The 18,434-nt window shown below is 50.1% G+C and overlaps 3 protein-coding genes across 3 annotated transcripts; all 3 read right to left on the minus strand.

Moving 5' to 3' along the window:
* Nucleotides 1–6,040: 6,040 nt before the first annotated feature.
* LOC123089318 (arabinogalactan protein 1) lies at nt 6,041–6,689 on the minus strand. The gene has a single exon (XM_044511028.1). It carries the CDS (start codon nt 6,550–6,552, stop codon nt 6,193–6,195), a length of 360 nt encoding a protein of 119 aa, XP_044366963.1. The 5' UTR covers nt 6,553–6,689; the 3' UTR covers nt 6,041–6,192.
* Nucleotides 6,690–11,205: 4,516 nt separating this feature from the next.
* LOC123089320 (classical arabinogalactan protein 5) lies at nt 11,206–12,133 on the minus strand. The gene has a single exon (XM_044511029.1). The coding sequence runs from the start codon at nt 11,812–11,814 to the stop codon at nt 11,428–11,430; it is 387 nt and encodes a 128-aa protein (XP_044366964.1). The 5' UTR covers nt 11,815–12,133; the 3' UTR covers nt 11,206–11,427.
* A 2,560-nt stretch (nt 12,134–14,693) lies between these two features.
* On the minus strand, nt 14,694–15,398 carry LOC123089321 (arabinogalactan protein 1). Its single transcript, XM_044511030.1, has one exon. It carries the CDS (start codon nt 15,235–15,237, stop codon nt 14,878–14,880), a length of 360 nt encoding a protein of 119 aa, XP_044366965.1. The 5' UTR covers nt 15,238–15,398; the 3' UTR covers nt 14,694–14,877.
* Between the last annotated feature and the right edge of the window lie 3,036 nt (nt 15,399–18,434).

The following is an 18,434-nucleotide window of genomic DNA, read 5'->3' on the forward strand; positions in this document are numbered from 1 at the left end:
AGGAAAAACACTAAAAGGCGTGAGCCACAAGGTGGACAAGTGTCGATTGGTTACCTCCCATGATGGCCGTTTCTTCTTGAGCAGTCTTGAGGTTCTTCTTCGCCAGTTCAAGGTCAAGATTGAGGCTGATCTGCTGCTTGTTCAACTCAGAAAGTTGAGCCCCAAGATCACAAGACTTCTGCAGTGAGAAAGAGAGAGAGATCAGTCGATAGAAAGACAATTAAAGTGAAAGTTACTCTAAGACTACTACCGAATCAAACATTCAACAGTAGTCTCGGGGACTACACCCAGTGGATGCACTTAGCGTGCCCCCACTGGTTCGGATCAACACTCAGCATGGTCTTCCCAACTTGAGTCAAAAAAAAGAGGAGATTCTTAGACCACAGTCGACTGCCAGCAGTCGACCGTGGTCTCGGGGACTACACCCAGTGGGTGCACTTAGCATGCCCCCACTGGATCGGATCAACACTCGACTCAGCAACACTTGAGTGGAGTGGAAGACATATTGCACTCTAAGGCAAGCACACCCCAGTGGGTGATCGGATGCGAAACACAGACCCATGATAGTAGATGCACATATGGGCAGCAAAGCAACAGCGGCAGTTTTTTATGATTTGAAAGTTCAGCCGGGAGTTAACTGACCTTGATGTTGGTCTGCAGAGTTGTGCTGGTGTTATAGGCCACCTGACTGGCCTCGTGCATCACCTTCACTTGTTCCATAACAAGATTCACTTGACGAAGAGCCTCCCTGGCGGCACTCAGCGAGTCGTCCGGAGTTTGGTATACATCAAAGAGTGATGGCGCCAAGGCGACCGAAGCACCCGCTGGGTCGGACGCATGGAGTTGCACTGGGGCAGCAGGAGTTTGAGCAGTCAACCCCGTGGGGTGATCAATCGTCAGCGGGTCGGCAAATGTGACGCTGGCCCGAGCCGGATCTCCAGACCGCTCGACCAACATCTCAATCACCGGTGTCGACTGAGGGGCTTGAACCTCAAGCACCCTCCCGCTTGAGCCCTTGCCTTTCCTCCTCCTCTCCCTCAAGGGCGCTTCTTCGTCTTCATCGTCAGGAAGCACGACAACATCTCGTGGTGCTGCAGCGAAAAGGAAAAAAAACATCAGAAATTTAGCTGACCGACAACTCAATCGACAGAATAAGTTTTAATCAAGCAGACTTACCAGCTCGGGAGGTGGCCGCGTCATCGGTTTCCTCATCCCCTGGGGCCTTGTCTATGTCCATGTCAGTCGCAGCAGAGGTTGTGCTGGAAAGATGCATGATCCATTCGGTAACCAACAGAAATGCCGATCGGAAGAAAGGAACGCGGAGAGATAAAATTCTCACCTAGAGGTAACCGAAACGTCCATCTTGATCCTCGGCAGAGTCTTCCGAGCCTTCGGGGGCACAACCTTGGGCTGCTTAGCCACCTTCTCAGTTGGCTCAGGAGTCGACGTCCAAGTCCGCTTCTGCATCTTGGTACTAGAAGCCACGGCCTTGACCCGCTCGCCTGCTGGATCGTGATGCTGTTTGGATCGGCGCTCCAAGCATGATGGTGAGTTGACCTCCTCGTCATCGTCAGCCTCATCGCTCTCCTCTTCATCGTCGTCATCTGAAGACTGATACTCGCCACTCTCATCTGCACTGTCCTCCCCTTCCTGGTCCTGCTCCTGAGTCTGCTCTCTGTTGGGCATGGAATACATCTCAGTATAAACCTACAAAACAAGAAGTCAAGTGAATTCCAATCGGTACCAGAGACAGATTTCGGATACACAAGAAATCAGTCGGAGACAGAAGTTTGAACCTTGTCGGGTGGATTGTTGTCACTAAAGGGAACGACCCTCCTAGCCCCCGTGGGGTTGTCCTTGTTGCCCATGATGCTCTTCAGCCATCCAGCCACCGTCTTGGCCGAGACTTCCTCTGGATGAACCCGAGCGGTGTCATTAGCACCGGAGTACATCCACATCGGATGGTCCCGAGCCTGAAGCGGTTGGATGCGTCGACTGAGAAACACCTCTAGTAGGTCCATCCTGGTTACGCCCTGATTGATCAGCTGGACCACCCTCTTGACCAGCATGTCTGTCTCCATCCTCTCCGCAGCAGTCACTTTCAGTGAGGAATGAGTTTGAACGTGATCGAAGGAGAAAGGGGGAAGTCCAGTCGACTAGCCTGGGGTGGAGACGTCCTGGCAGTAGAACCGGGTCATGGAAGGAAAAGAGATCCTCTTCCTCTTCTGGATCCCCAAACCACCACACATTTGGATAACATGTGTTTTCTCGTCACTCGAGTTGGCCTTTTTGACCGACTAGGAACGGATGGTGAATATGTGTTTGAAGAGGCCCCAGTGCGGTCGACAGCCAAGGAAGTTTTCGCACATGGACACAAACGCCGCGAGATAAATGATGGTGTTGGGAGAAAAATGGTGAAGTTGGGCTCTGAAGAAGTTCAGAAACCCCCGGAAAAAGGGGTGCGGAGGAAGCGAAAAACCACGGTCGACTTGAGTGGCGAGCAGGACACACTCACCCGGTCGCGGCTGCGGCTCCGTCTCCCCCACCGACAACCTCGCGGCGCCGTTGGCGATCAACCCGAGCTCGGCCAGCTCGTCCAGGTCTTCTTGCCAGAGCGAGGATCGGATCCAGTCGCCCTGGATCCATCCCGTCGACAGCGCCGACCACGACGACGACCTGCGCTGGGTCTTCTTACCCTTCGCCGCCCATGTCGCCTTCTTCGCGTGTTCCAGCGCTGCCGTCTTGTCCTTCACCATTGTGGCGGAGCAGCGGTGTCGAGAGCGGAGGAGCTGCGCGCGGTGGAGGAGAGGAGGAGAAAGGGGGAGATTGGGAACGCACGGTGCAACGCCTCAGCCTCGCCGCCTTTTAAAGGCCCACTTCCGAGTGGCTGACGCACGGGCCCGGGCGATCCTGTCAAATCCCCGCAGCAGTCGCGCACCAAATACGTGGCGAAAAAGGTGGTGCGGGGATCGAGGCATTCCTACTTATCCGTCCCGATTACCGCGGCACACTCCGTCCCGCGCGCTTCCTCGTAATTTCGAATCTCGCTGAATCCGGGATACACAATAACCGATCGCACCGGAGATCTCGCAACAGAAGACTACAATCGACAGATGATGTTATTAATCCACTCGACAACTTCTGAGTCGGTCGAGGCAACTACTGAATCGATTGAGGCGACTGAAACGAAGCTGAAGTTCCAACGTGAACCTTCCATTCAACGCAGGTACTCATGAAGCACAAAGGTTGAAGCGAAGTCCACTGCAACCTTCTTTTCCACTCGGTCCTCAATCCATTCGAGGGCTAGTGATGAGGATATAGACCTAGGGTAGGGTCATAGGCCTTACCTACGTACCCTATCCAAGGTCACTACCCTAGAAGCAAAGAAGCTTAGAAGATAACAGGGAGTACCCAAAGAAGACGTCAAGTGCAATCCACTCGACCAATCATATCACTCGGGTACCCCAACTTTCCGAAGATCACTCGACCATACGAGAAACCACTCGACCTATGAAGACCAGGAGTCATACGGAACTACAACGGTCGGACATTCACTCTGTAGTCTTTATAGACATTAATGGTACTTAAAGCTGGCGTTATCAGTAACGCCCCTCCTTTATGAACATTGAACTCTCTGTAACGGAGGGGAGCTGGGGTCCTGGCGCACTCTATATAAGCCACCCCCCTCCTCTGGCACAAGGGTTCGTACCCCTGTAACACACACGCATATACTGAAATCCAGCCGACCGCCTCCAGGCACCAAGACGTAGGGCTTTTACCTCCTCCGTGAGGGGCCTGAACTCGTAAACACTTGCGTACAACCTCACCGTAGCTAGGATCTTGCCTCCTCCTACGTACCCCCTATTCTTACTATCAGTCTCAGTACCACGACAGTTACCGCATTGCCTTCTTGGGTTATAAAAAGGGGAGAAACCGCAGCCGCTTGCCCCTTCCGCCGCTTTTTATTCTTTCTCACTTGATGCCCTGGTCCTCACCCGTAGTCCAGCAAAAAAACTCTAGCCTTAGAGCATCTTCTTCTCCTACATCCATGGCGCCACGCAAGGCCCCAACGGCTGCAGAGAAGGGGAAAGGCAATAAGAACGTGGCATCAGCGGAGCCTCCCCGGGCTCTTCATCCGTATTTGTTTGCCGACAACAAGGATCTAGACCAGAACGAGGACCGATTTTCGTTGCGTTCCTCGCCGCCGGGATGGTGTCGCCTTTTTCCGGCTTCTTCCTCTCCATCCTGGAACATTACCAAGTCCAAGTACTTCAACTCCATCTACAGAACAATTGAGGAGCAATACATTAGAGATGAGGTGCAGTATGCTGCAAAAAGAGAAGGTGAATTCTAGTTTTTATCCTTACTTTGACATTCCACGCAGATGACACAATTTTATAGCTATTCATCCGGATTACTCCATTTAGTGAATCTTTTACCAGCTTCTACCCCATTTACCAAATTGTACTCAACAAAAAAAGAGATGAAATGTGGTACAAAATATGATATGCATTGAACATGCAAAATGTACAAAACCATTTAGTTGAATCTTAACTACTGGATGTGCACTTAATTAGCAGGACGGTACAAGAAACATTAGTTTTTCTTGCGAATTATCTCAACGAGTATTGAAAACTAGGTCATTTTACTTATGTATCAAAGGAAGCATAACACATCACACTCACATGACTTGTTCTTCTTGCAGGAACCCCACACATGTGCCATCTTATATTGAGGAGCAACACATTTGTTGCAGTTTTTGTCCCACAATAATGAGTAGGGAAGAGAACAACAAGTTTATTCTTGGGTCTGGGAAATGACACAAGATTTGTCAAATGACTTCGCATGACAAAGGGTTCCTTGAGGCATTGTTTGTACCATTTTTTCTCATAATTTAACATTTCACATTTCACATAGGTTAGATTCTGTTGTAGAAATACAAGAAACTCCCCCTTCTTTTTTATGGAAACAGGGATTTGCTAATTCTTTGTGAAACTAGAAGATCATTTTGAGATTTTAGAGCATGTTTGAGGTTTTAATGTGTCTGTTGTCACTTTGGGCGGCTTTTGCTAAAAGATGAGGGGGCAACTAAGATGTTGAAGAAGCAATGAATATATAGCGTAGATTGCACACAACTAAAATTTTGTAACACGATCTTTCCTTCTGATAAGCGGGACAATCACCGTTACAAAAAGTAAGTGGCAGTGGCTCAGTAGAAATAATGTCTCCCACGTCATATCCCCATCCCCGGTGGTGCGAATAGCGTCGTCCAATGATATCTGGAGGTGTGTCTCCATCGGATTTCGCGGGATTCAGTTGGTGCTGGTTTTCGGTGGATCTATTTGGATCTAGTTCGTCTTCCTTCGTGTGGTTACAAATTTAATCTTTTCGATGTACAACTCTCTTCATCGGCGATGGTTCCTGCTCTGGTGCACTAGTTCTTTAGGGTCTTAGCACGACCACTTCTCGACTGTCTACTACAATAAGGTTTCTCTGGCTCCAGTGAGAAAGGGGTAATGACGGTGGTGCGCCTTCGGCTTGCGCCAGTGTTGATAGTCGTCGCTTAATGGTTCCTAGACATGGTTGTATTTTTTATTATCTTTAGTGTTCTCTATACTGCCATGATTGATGAATATATTGAAAATTTGTCTTGCGAAAAAAAAAGTTAGTGGCACGAATAACAAACCGAGGCTTTTTCACCCCTCATTCTGTAGTTCAGGCTCTTCGGCATTTCTTTTATCGTCCTACGTGGAGTACCATCTTGTGGTTCTTTGACACACACACGCACAAAACTGTTCACAGGATAGGCAAATTTGAGTTTTGAATCATCTAAAAACGGTCAGTTTACTCTGTTCTACAATAGTCATTGATGCTGGTTTTCCCACTCCCAACTAGTAGTGCAAGTCAGAGAACTACCCTGAAGAACATCTAAAATGCCGTTTGAACAACATGCTCGAGCAGAGCAGCTTGTAAGAATTATACTGGAACTGAATTTGTAGCCCGGCTGAAAAGGGAAATACACATCCACGAGAGGAGAATATAAAGTAACAAATGAAAGAATTTTATATTCATAATAATCTCGTAACAAGATTACATCGCAATGTCGTGTGTAATCTTTCCTCCGTCTATAACGAAGAAATCTCAGAAACAATGAAACTGTATAGACAACAGCGAGCAGAGTCGTCGATCCATCTAGAACACGATGGCGGCGGCGACCGCTCCGGCGACTGCGACGAAGCTGGCGGCCGATGAGTAAACGGCGGAGCTCGCGGGGGTGCCGGTGGGGGCGCCGATGGGTGCGCCGGTGGGTGTGGCAGAGACCGCGGACGGCGTCATCGAGGAGGGAGCGTCGGTGGTCGGGGCAGGGGGAGATGCCATCGGGGACGGCGACGCGGCGGTTGGAGGTGTTGCGACCGGCGCGGGGGCGGTGGCCGGGGACCTCGCCGGAGGGGCCGGCAGCGGGGCCATCCTGGGCGCCGGCATGGGGCCCTGCGCGGCGGCGGCGACGGCGAGGAGGGCGAGGATGGCGGCGACGACGGCGAAGCGAGCCATCCGGTTCTTGTCGACGGTGAAAGCCTTGCCTGGGACTTGGAGAGGAGAGGGGGCGACGGCAAGCGAATGCTTTGGATCTGCGCGTAGTAGTAGTGCTTGAGGCTTGTGAGCTGCGAGTTGTGAATTGGGAAGGAGGGAGGTGGCGCGGTTTTATAGCGGGAAGGGGATTTTTCTAAATGTCGGTTGAGGTGGGCAACAGCTGTAACGTTCGGGTCTCAGGCTGCCGCGGGCCCGTGTAGCACTGTCGCCAACGGCATCGACGCGTGAGAGAGACCAGTCTGTCAGCGACACAGGTGGGATGTGTTCGCGGGCGGCGCCGTGCGAGTTTGATTCCTTCTCGCACCGGCACCGCGTCCTGGGATTACGGGTGGTAATCACTAATCACGAGGTCGTCTAACGACTAGTTTCGCGGAACGTGGTGGATCCTGAACGCGTCAACATTTCATCAACTACTTTTATCTACGACCCTAAAAAAAACTACTTTTTTCTACGGAGACTTCGCGTTAGCTGCAGCATGACGTGTGTTTTATAGTGGATGATGCTAGGAGTGCTTTTGTTGAATAAAAGCTCTCGGATTGGGTTGCAAAAAAAAAAAGAGTCACAAACGGTGTAGAATTTTGACTTGATAAGAGTAAGCCAACTAAGCAACCTAAAAACAAACAATGTCAAGCAAATCAAGGGGTAAGCACGCAATGCACGACTCGTTAGCGCTAGACCTAAATAGGTTAACCATTTATGTTAACCGATTAGAGTTGGTGTAGTGGTTCCAAGATGGGAAAACGGCATTTATTTATTTTATTTTTACGGAAAAATTTTATCTATTTATCAACAGTCAAGATCAAGATGGGAAAACGTCATTGACTATCAAATTCTATATCTAAACAAATCACTCAAGTGGGTATGGACCAAACACTAGTCTTTCTTCTCAATCCATACCTCATTTCTGGCACAGGGTTCCTTTGGGGATGATTATGTGTGGACTGTTGGCTTTGCTTGTACCCTTTGCTTTTGTTTCGATTCCGTTTCCCTTTTTCATACCTAATATTTGAACCTTGCAGCGGATCAATCTTTGTGAATTTCATATAAGTGGAACCGACAACACTACTATCACAGAAGACCCACGGAAAAAGAAACCGCCTCCGGGTCGCCTTCCAGGCGACTCCGAGGCTTCCACATCACCAACCTCTCGAGCGCCACCTCGCAAGATCACCTCGCCGCCGCCGTCGCTCGCCACACCGGTTGGCCGATGACGGCGGCCGGCCGCCCCTCCTCGCGCTCCCAAATCCCCATCCCTCCTCCTCCTCCTTCCATGCGCAGATCGACGCACAGATGCCAATCTGGCAGGTCGCAGTGATGTTTTTTTGGCCCTAGGTTTTCTACCGCCGCTGCCATGTGCATCCTCTACCGCGGCGCTGGAATGGTTTGGAAGGCGAGTTCCCGGCGTGGCCACCTCCCACAGCAGTTTCTTGGCGCCAATCAGACGACATCAAGATCTTCCGCGGACTGCTACGACTGGGCACACACACGACAACTTGCCCAGGAGGCGTGCGTGTGTGCTTGGTTCAACAAGCGTTATATCAACGCTTGTGGTGGGCAGAGCTATGGGCTCATTGCATGCTCTGTCGTTGCCGCAGGTGTCCTACCACCGCCATTGGCAACATGGAGATCCATTTCCTATGGCTAGTGGCGACAACTATCCACCTTGGGTCCGCCTGGCACCTTCATTGTCGCGTTAACCAAGGTGTTGATAGGGGAATCAAGGCGTGTTTGAAGAAGAACGAATAGGCTCTGGAGGTTCCATCTTGCATGCTCGTATCGAGTCGAGAGCCGGAGAAGATTCCAGAGAGCATGCATAGTAGATCGGAAGAAGTATGTGCGTCGAATAATTGGCGTTTTGCAGCAGTATTCTCGGCGAGTGGGGCGGCGACACAAGCAGACTTCATTCTTGACGATGCTCTTTGAGTTCGACGTCTCAGTTTCCGGAGTGAAAACCTTAGGTCTGGCCTTCAGTGCTTGTACCTTGTAGTGGCGGCTCCCCAGTCGTTTTTCTTGTTGAAGACATTGTCTGAGATGAAACCTTCTCCGGTGCGAAAATTCAGGATCTGACCATGCTGGTTAGGCCGGCCGCCGACGATGTTTGTGCACTGTTAGCTTCTTGTAGGCGTCGTTTTGGAGAACCTTCTTCAAATCTACCTGTCATTACTACTCTTCGTGTTCTTGCTGTTGCGAATCTCTATTTGCTTCGGCGGGTTCTTTGTTTTCTTTTTTCTTCTTCTTTTGTTTTCTTTTGGATGTGTGCATCCTTGCTTTTTGGACTTAATTTAAACATTATGTTGTTGCAGAGGCTGGGTGTATTTGGTATCGCCTTGATATTAATATATTTCCTTTATCAAAAAAATATAAGTGGAATCGGGAGGGGTCTTGTGATCTTCGTGACGTTCTAAAAATATACGTCACATTTAGTCGTTTCAGACCATCATATCAAGCTCAATTCACATAACTCACTCTTTCTTCTCTCCAAGTTTCTCTCCTGCGTGCAACGAAGCCTCATTGCGTTAACTTTCTTTATGTGGCCCTTCATTATAATAAGAGAAATTTTGGTGATCTTGAAGACTCCACTTCCATGGTTCCACCTGAATACATGTACCATCTATTATTATCAAGGGCACTTTAGCGAGGTGTCATATATGTATGTAGCCTGTATTTTCTCACTTCTGTGTGAGTGAGTGGCGATCGATATATTACGCAACGGTTTCAGAACTGTCTCTATGGGCAATGAGCAAAATTAGCGAGGAAGCTTCCCCATCCAGATAATTACGACAGTCCCCGAGAAGGTAATCAATCTGGACAATGAGAACCAACCACGACAAGTCAATATGGTAGTTTTTTTTAAAAACAAAAAAAGAAGGTCAATATGGTAGAGTAGTTGGCGAGGCAATTGACCTGAATGACAAGCATGAACACATGGAACAATGGATATTGTTGGGGTTGTCATCTTCTAGTCGCGTGTGCCAGGCTAATGGGTTGCTGGCATCGAACGACATTTGCCACTAGTTCCTTTTTCCACAAAATGGCATGAACACTATCTTTAAGTAAGAGAATGCGAGTAAATTAACATGGTATGCCCTTTTCAGTAAGGAGCAAAGTTCTGAAAACCCCTTTTTTTCGACGGGTAATCAAAGGACATTCTAGGTACTCTACCATCTTGCGTTACCATTGCATTGAATGACCAATCCTAAGTTTGCAATGCAAAAGACATGTTTTGGCCTTCCACGGACATCAACTTCATACTGCATACCTGCACCAGACCGGGATGAAAAACCCAAAATCTAGCATGAGTGGTTGGATCTGGAGACGACGACACTTGTGCATGTTATCAACGATTCCGGTTGAAGTTTTGTTGTCCGTTGTTGCTAATGATGGTAGTCAATGTGGATATTTTGTTGCCTGGAGTTGCCAACGACGATGGTTGAAGATTTTGCTACTGAATGATGTTAATTGCTTTGATACGATTTCAAGAGTCATGTGACCTCTTTAGGGCCTGTTCGGATGCACTCCGCTCCGCAACTCCGCGCCCGGAGCGGGCGGAGTGGCGCCGAACGCTACCGCTCCTCGGAGTAGAAAGAGTGGAGCGGAGCTGCATGTAATTCAATTCGGCGGAGTGGCTAATAGCGAGCTCCGCGGGCGACTCCCTTCGCCAGATCGATCGAAATTTCTTTCTCTCTCGCAGCTACTCTCCGACCATTGAACCCAAGCGCCACGCCGCCGCCGCCCACTAGCGTTGTTCCCTGGCGGGCTTGCCGTCCGCGCCGCGACGTGCTCCCTGATGGCCGCGTCCGTGTACGCCGCCACCGCGCGCTCCAGGGCCGCTGCCTCCGCCCGTGCCCGCCGTGCACCAGCAGGTCTGAAGAGCGCGCAGACTCTATGCTGACGACGTGGATGCGGTTCCCGAAGTACTCCCTCGGCAGCGCCGGCCGGAGCCACCTTCGGTTGTTGACGGCCACGCGGAACACGGACACGTGGTCAGGGACCAGCCGCTGAGCGCGGGTGACGCACCGCCACATCAGCGAGCCCAACGTCTGGAACCGCGTCAGGGCGGCCGCACCCGCCGCGTTCCCGGCCTCCGGGAGCTCCTGCCTAGCTTGTTCCTTGAGTGCCGCCAGCAACTCCGCCGAGAAGTACAGCACACGCCCGCGCAGCGGTGTCCGCGCCGGCCTCTGGATGAGCTCCAATGGGTCCGCGCACGGCAGTACGACCAGCGCCGGGAGGGACGACGTCGGCGACCTCGACGCGGCCGGCGACGGAGTGGAGGAGCTCGACGGCCCACCCACTAGCGCCGTTCCCTGGAGTGGAGTCAGTTGCCAAACATCTTATAAACTCTCGATTTGTTGGAAGGAGCCATCAGTCCAGGAGCTGGGAGTGGAGTGGAAGATTTGAATGAGTGGAGTGCATCCGAACAGGCTCTTAGTATATACTTTCAGTAGTGATTTAAACACACTTATATTTTTTTGCGGAGTGAGTAGTTTTTTTTTGCACTGTCTAATGTATCTCTTCTAATCTGGAGCCGGATGTACTTGGTGCATTTTGATTTTAGTATACTGATGTAACAAAAGAGTATTTTATAAAGAAATCAATTATTTAAATTTAGAACACTGATTGGAGAGCTAACGTAAGAGAATGAGCCAAATTATTGTCTGGTAAGGTAACGAATAAACGAATTTGTATTCATAATAATCCCATGCATCCGTAACAACATTACATCGCATGGTGGTATGTATCAACCTCTCCTCAGTCCGTCCAACAAAGAATCATTGAAAGAATCTCGCAGTATAAACAACGCGAAAACAGAGCCCCGAGAGCAGAGTCTCGCTCCGTCTAGAACACGATGGCAGCGGCGACCGCGCCGGCGACGGCGACGAAGCTGACGGAGGAGGTGTATACGGCGGAGCTGGCGGGGGTGCCGCTGGGTGCGCCGGCAGGTGCGCCCACGGGTGTGCCGGAGACCGCGGAGGGGGTCATCGCGGAGGGAGCGCCGGTCGGGGCGTCGGTGGGCGGGGCCGGGGGAGAGGCCATCGGGGACGGCGACGCGGCGGTGGGCGGCGTGGCGACCGGCGCAGGGGCGGTGGCCGGGGACCTCGCCGGCGGTGCGGGGAGAGGCGCCATCCTGGGCGCCGCTCCGGGGGCCTGCGCGGCGGCGGTGACGGCCAGGAGGGCAACGATCGAGTCTGTAACGTTCGAGTCTCGCGAGATCCCGCGCGGCATCGGCGCGGTCGCTGTCGATGGGCTGTGAGCAACAACGCGTGAGACCAGACTGTCGCCGTGCTGCCATTTTCATGCCCGCCACCCCTCTTCGCGGAGGGGCGCCGCGCCAGCCAAGTTGACCCTTGGCACCGTGTCGCGGCGAGACAGGGTCCAACGACTAGTTCGACCCATCTCCCTCTTGGAGAACCGTACTCCTTCGCTCTGCGATAACTCAACGTGCACCTAAAATAAACAGCAATAATAAATCTCGAACGTTCGGATTTTAAGCATGGCAAATACGAACTTTTTATAGCAACTTTAGTTCATGTGAGGTTGGCAAACTTTGCAATTTTCTGACAAAAAAACGAACTGGTACAAAGTTGTCATGTCTTAATAACTAAAGTTGCCACCTCCTGTCAACTAAAATTACAATGTAAAAACATTCGGAATGAAATGCTTAAAATCCGAACATTCGGATTTTATCGGGGTCCAAAATAAATGTTTGCAATCTCCAACACCAGGTATTTGATGGTTCATAGGGTAGTGGTGTACCTAGCTTTTTGTGAGCTTTCCAATTTCTTTGGGCCGAGCTTGTTTTGGTTGTAATTCAATACAGGTATATTTAACTTCCGGGTGTAACTTACCGGTCAATAGCTATTTCCAGTCGGAAACCAAAACGACCGGCAGAGACATGTATATATTTTACAATGTATCTAGAAGAAAAACGATAATCCAAACAAGGCTTGGGTGAATGGTGGTGGTGTTGCAAGTTTATTATTACCAACTGGTTATTACTGCATCTGTTGGGAAAACAAGTAATGGGAACAAAGATGATTTGATTTATATTGTTTGATTTCATTCAGGTGTGAAAGAAGCCGTCGACTAGTATTAGAACTCATGGGTTTATTTGAAAAAAAAAGAACCCATGGGTTCGCACACCCACGCTAAGGATATATTCGCCCAGCGGGGCTACCACCGATGCACCTACAACCATCGACACGCCAGCCTGTGTGTACGTCACCGTCATGAAGTTGGTCAACCGTTCCCTCGTTGCTGACGCGCTTCAGCCTGCGCGACACTTGACAATCACCGTCGACGTCGGCGGCGTTTGAGGCACATGAACAGTCCTCCTTCCTCCCGTGGTCGCCGCCTCTTATCCACCCGTCGCCAGTTTTTTTTCTTGGCCGAAGCAGTATGTTTTCCATAAGTTGAGGATAGAGGCGATTCAAAGGAATACAAGAGCCGCGTGGGGGGGGGTCTGATTTTTCGTGAAGGTTCTGCCATTGCTCAATGCCGGTTGGTATTGAAATTAGATTTCATGTTTCAATTCAAAGGTCATCCAAAAGGTTGTATTTAAAAGTCCCAATACCAACCTCCAAACGGGGGTTTAGAGCAACTCTAACTGATACTATAAAATCATGTACCCTAATAGGGGTGTAGGGTATACCCTAAAGCTTTTGTACAGTACAAAGCGGGTTCGGGTAGAACAGATACTATAACAACCGTTCCAGGTCAGATGTGGAGCCCACGTAGCCATTGATTGAATTTACAATAGGGTCCTGAAAAATAGCACAAAGCATCCTCAAAGCAGAAAATAGATTACAATTGGACCCCGGAGAGGAGAGCCGAAGGACCTAGCCGCTCGGCCGCAGCCGGCGGTACCCCGGCATGCCGTCGTTGACGCCACCCACCGGCTGGATAGGTCGGACATGGAGCTTGAGAGGCGCCGGTGGAATACGTGTGTCGTTGCCAATGCATGAGGCCGACTACCGACCACATAGGCGTGACATCGCCCTTCGCGAGAGAAGAAGCCGATGTCAGGCCTTCAGGGGCGAAGCAGAGGCGGCGAAAGGTGGAGGTCGTCCAGCAGCAGCTTCACCCACAGCCGAGGTGGCTCATGTCATTGTCGTTCCACGCCAGATTTAACTGATTGGACCAGCGTGACCTCAGGATGGACGACGGTCGCCTCCAACGGCTCGATGGCGACGCACGAGCGGCGGGGGTGGTGGGACGGGCAACAAGGTTGGTGTCGGCGGAGGCGCGGGAGACGGAAGGGTGGCGGCTGAAACTTCAGTCCCGCCAAATCCCGTACAGATATTGTGTATGCACAAAAAGAGGTTGCCAATACTCTGGATGTGAGGTGCGGGGCTCCCTTTTTCGGTTTAATGCAAATCAAAATTGAGTACAACCGAATTTCGTATCCGATGGGGTCCTTCGTTACCTCCAAAACGTCTAAAACGCTAAAACAATAGGAAGGAAGGAGTACTTTGTTACTCCAAAATGCTACTCCCTCCGTCCATAATGTTTTTTAACTAGTGTAATATCCAAAAACGGTAGTTATATATATTGACTGCTCTTAAGTTTTACAGGAAAAAAATTACGAGTTATGTTAGCCAACACCATTTGGAAATTCTTTGATTGGGACCCGCATGCCCATTTTGATGTAGTTTTGCCTGCTAATTGTTCTTTTTTCTGAGCTAACCAGTTTCATAATGATAAATCAACACTCACGATTAAAAAACATGGTTATACAAAGGAAATGTTCTGTCTTTTGCATCCAGCGTTGTTGATCCAAACAAGTTTCACTCCAAGAAATCTAGATAATATTTCGCTACAAAAATACACTATGATTATGCGTGGTTGTGCAAAGTGCCAAAGTAAAATCCAACTTACATCCGACCGCCTATTTCTCTCAGCGAACCTCAAAAGGGAAGAAACGCGGAGAAAGTAAAGTTACTATGCAGCATCTCACGCTACCACGTGAGCACGCCTGCATTTTACAAACACGGAAATCAAAAATTCATCTCGTGAAGAACACGCTACACACGTCGCATTTGACGACACTGACTGAAAAGTTTCTCGACTTGGAAAGCAGAGAAGACACCCATGGAAGGAGATAATGTAACAAATGAAAGAATTCCATTAATAACGATCTCGAGCATACAGTATGTGGCAAGATAACATGGCAACCTCATGTCATGTCACTCTCTCCGCAGCCTCTAAAAATGAATCTCGTTGTATAAACAACAGTACTAATGAAAACAGAGTGGCACTCCCGCGGCGGTCGAGCGAGGACCGCTGCATCTAGAACATGACGGCGGCGGCGACGGCACCGGCGACGGCGACGAAGCTGACGGAGGAGGCGTAGACGGCGGAGCTGGCGGGGGTGGTGCCGCTGGGCGCGCCGGCAGGGGCGCCCGCGGGTGCTCCGGCGACCGCGGAAGGCGTCATCGCGGAAGGAGCGCCGGTGGGGGCGTCGGTGGGCGGGGCCGGGGGAGAGGCCATCGGGGACGGCGCCGATGCGGTCGGAGGCGTGGCGACCGGGGGTGACCTCGTCGGGGGCGCCGGCAGCGGGGCCATCTTGGGCGCCGGCATGGGGCCCTGCGCGGCGGCGGTGATGGCGAGGAGGGCGACGATTGCGGCGACCACTGCGAAGCGAGCCATTTGGTTGGTGCTGCTGGTGGTGGTGGACGGAAGGAAAGCTGGCTGAGCTTAGCAGGAGAGTGGAGGGCTGCAACGACGGGCGGAGTGCTCTGGCCGGCTCTGTATGGAAGCTGTGGGAGGGAGAGGTGTGGTGCGCTGCGAGTTGTGAGTTGGAGCCAGGGGGAGGCCGCCATTTATAGCGGATGAAGCAAGGGTTTAGCCGATGGCGCGTCATTAGCGGGGCCGCTGTCACGCGGCGTCGTGCGAGACACTCTGCGACGAGACCAGGCTGCCTGTGAGCGCAGGGTTACCGTTAGCGGCGCCGGCCATGTCGACCCGACCCTTGGGGCAGCGGCAACGGCTAGCTCGGGGGCCACGTGGTGCGTTGGATCGCCAACGGACGCGGCGGATGCGTCCGGGCCTTCCCGTTGGGATGGGCGTGACGTGACCCTTTGGGCGGTGGGCCGGCCGGACGGGCGCCGACTAGCCGTTGTGGTAGGTTCCGTCGTTCAACGGCCGGGAGGAGGTGGTGTCCTGACAGATGGCACGACAGAACTATGAAAAGAAACTATACGTGGTCCCCAGTCTCGGGCGGCGCGATGACCGAGTAAATAAATAAAGAGAAAAATCTAAAATAAACCTTAACTTTATATTCAAAGTTTGAATTGAACCTTGATCTTAAAATCCCTGAAATTGGTACCCTGTTCTTTTTAATCCCGGTCAATCCTGCCCCTTTTTTGCTCACCGGGTTGCGTGACCACTAGAGAGGCTGTGGGCATGCATTTTCATCTTCTTCTTTTTACCTGCCGTGATCGTTCGTACACGTTGCGCGCCGGGATGAGTCGATCTGTGTCACGTGTTTAGCTAGTTGTAGTACTGCGTACGTGTGTAATACGGCAGAAGCAATCGCCTACCTTGCGTATACTATCACATCAAGCCGGAATCGATCAAATATGCTTAGGTAGTCAGCTTCTTAACATGTACTCCCTCCGTCCGAAAATACTTGTCATTAAAATGAATAAAAGGAGATGTATCTAGATGCATTTTAATTTTAGATACATCCTTTTTTGTCTATTTTGATGACAAGTACTCCCTCCGTTCCAAAATAGATGACCCAACTTTGTACTAAGTTAGTACAAAATTGAGTCGTCTATTTTGGAACGGAGGGAGTATTTCCGGACGGAGGGAGTACGTGCCCCGGTGCCCGCTGTATCCCTCTGCGCGCCCGTTGGCCACCTAACAACGGGCAATTGTTGATGCGGTTCAAGGCTTCATACGTTCATCAGTGCATGGTCCTGGTCTGCCTCATCGCAGGGCGACTCGCCAGCAGCGGCATGGCTCGCGCCGGCGTCGTTCGACCAGGCGCGAATCCGGCGACGCCCCAAAGCAGAGGTGGATGTGCGCCAGTCTCTCGGCACGGGACCAGCCAAGAGCGGAGTGCCCTTGACATCGGTTTACACTCGCACTTCAGCAACAGGCTCTGAGATGAACACACAGCACCGGCGCATCGCTGGGGAGCGACGTCTTGCGAGTAGACATGCATGTGGCCTGGCGTATTCCGAGAAAAGAGAAGAGAAAGAGAGATAGGAAGAAGATGGAGATGTCACGTGGGCCTAAAATAGTCAATATGAGAAGTGAGTAATCCCGGTTGGGATCATCTTTTTCCCGGTGCAACAAATAGTTCTAGGGCGAAGATTGACCAGGATCGATAAATACAGGGTGCCGATCTCTGGGATCAAAAGGTGAGGGTTCAATTCAGACTTTGGGTATGAATTCAAGGTTTATTTCAGACTTCTCTCATAAATAAACTACAGTAACTCGATGTACAGTGGTGCACACGGTGTTAAACCGGACCGGGCTACGGCGTCTGCTTCCGCTGGCATTACCGTTGCGGAGGACAACGTTTGTTTCGGTGTTTGGGCATGGCCACGACGACAGTAGTGGACAGTGCCAATCGCCGTGGGGGGACGAACCGTGGGAGCAAACAGACTTTGGAAACGGCCTGGCTCTGGCTGGAAAGCTGGGCGTGCGAGGTCGACATGAGCTGTATGAAGCGAGGGGCCTCGCGGGATCCAGCAACGGGCTGTCGAGGGAGGTGCATCCGCATTTTGTATGCACTAGTAAACGTGTACGTGCAACGCACGTATACACTTGAAAGATATATTTCCTCATTCATCCTAGTTAAGAGTCACTTATTCAAATAAAAAATTTATAAGAATATTTTGCATGGCATGAAAAGACAAATGTTCCGGTCTCATTCGGGAAACGATTGTTTTGCGCCTATTGTGATGTATAGGAAAAATTAATATGGCATGAAACGATAATGTTCATGTCTCTGACACACAAACATACATGAAACTGGACAACTCCCTAACTAACATGGAACTGTCATTAGCCCTAAATTACGAAGTCACTAAATAAGCTAATATATGTTCAATAAACCTTTCTATCCCATATTTCATAGAACTCACAACCCCCTAACTAATATGATTACCATTAGCCGCAAATTACAGTCACTAAATAAGCTAATGTTAGTATACAATCCTATTGAGCTACCTTAATTTTTAGACTGATGAAATAGCCAATGTTCTACAAAATAAATGGATTTGGAACTACCTAATGGGCTACAATCCTAGTAATTGAGCAATCCATGCACACTTTTTATAATAAATGGATTTTGCTTGAATAACAAACTAACTTGTTGTACAGTTCTACAATAGAAAATTCAGAACCATAGAAGTACAGGGAGATTGAAAAAGCATGTCTGACGTGTTCTTCGCAGCAGATAATTTTGGTATTTTCTTGTACTATCTGCCCTGAACTAAACCAAACTGAAGTATACTGATTAAATCTAGACTAACCACACTCTTCTAATACATCAATCCGGAAACAGTTTCAAAATATATACAAATAAGAGCATCCTGAGCAGGTTACTTATTAGTCACAACGGACACAAATTTCAAATTGGAAATAACATCATTGGTACTATGGCTTATGGTCAGTAGTGTCACTAATGGTCGAATACATTACACTTCACCGAAAAACTTTAGAACACCGGAGCAAATGCTTTTATGATAGCAGTTTGAACTTCAGACATAATTGTCTTGAACAAATATCCAACTGTAGCACTCTGCACATGAGGAAAAAACCCACGGTTAGATACTATGCACTGGAAAAAATAAGTTTGAAATACAAAGGTCTAAGATTTCAGAGTATTG

This window comes from Triticum aestivum, chromosome 4B, assembly GCF_018294505.1.
Source record: "Triticum aestivum cultivar Chinese Spring chromosome 4B, IWGSC CS RefSeq v2.1, whole genome shotgun sequence".
Classification (NCBI taxonomy): Eukaryota; Viridiplantae; Streptophyta; class Magnoliopsida; order Poales; family Poaceae; genus Triticum; species Triticum aestivum.

Coding starts and splice junctions, on each gene's coding strand:
- LOC123089321 (XM_044511030.1), bottom strand. CDS start 15,237: ATGGCTCGCTTCGCAGTGGTCGCCGCAATCGTCGCCCTCCTCGCCATC.
- LOC123089318 (XM_044511028.1), bottom strand. CDS start 6,552: ATGGCTCGCTTCGCCGTCGTCGCCGCCATCCTCGCCCTCCTCGCCGTC.
- LOC123089320 (XM_044511029.1), bottom strand. CDS start 11,814: ATGCCGCGCGGGATCTCGCGAGACTCGAACGTTACAGACTCGATCGTT.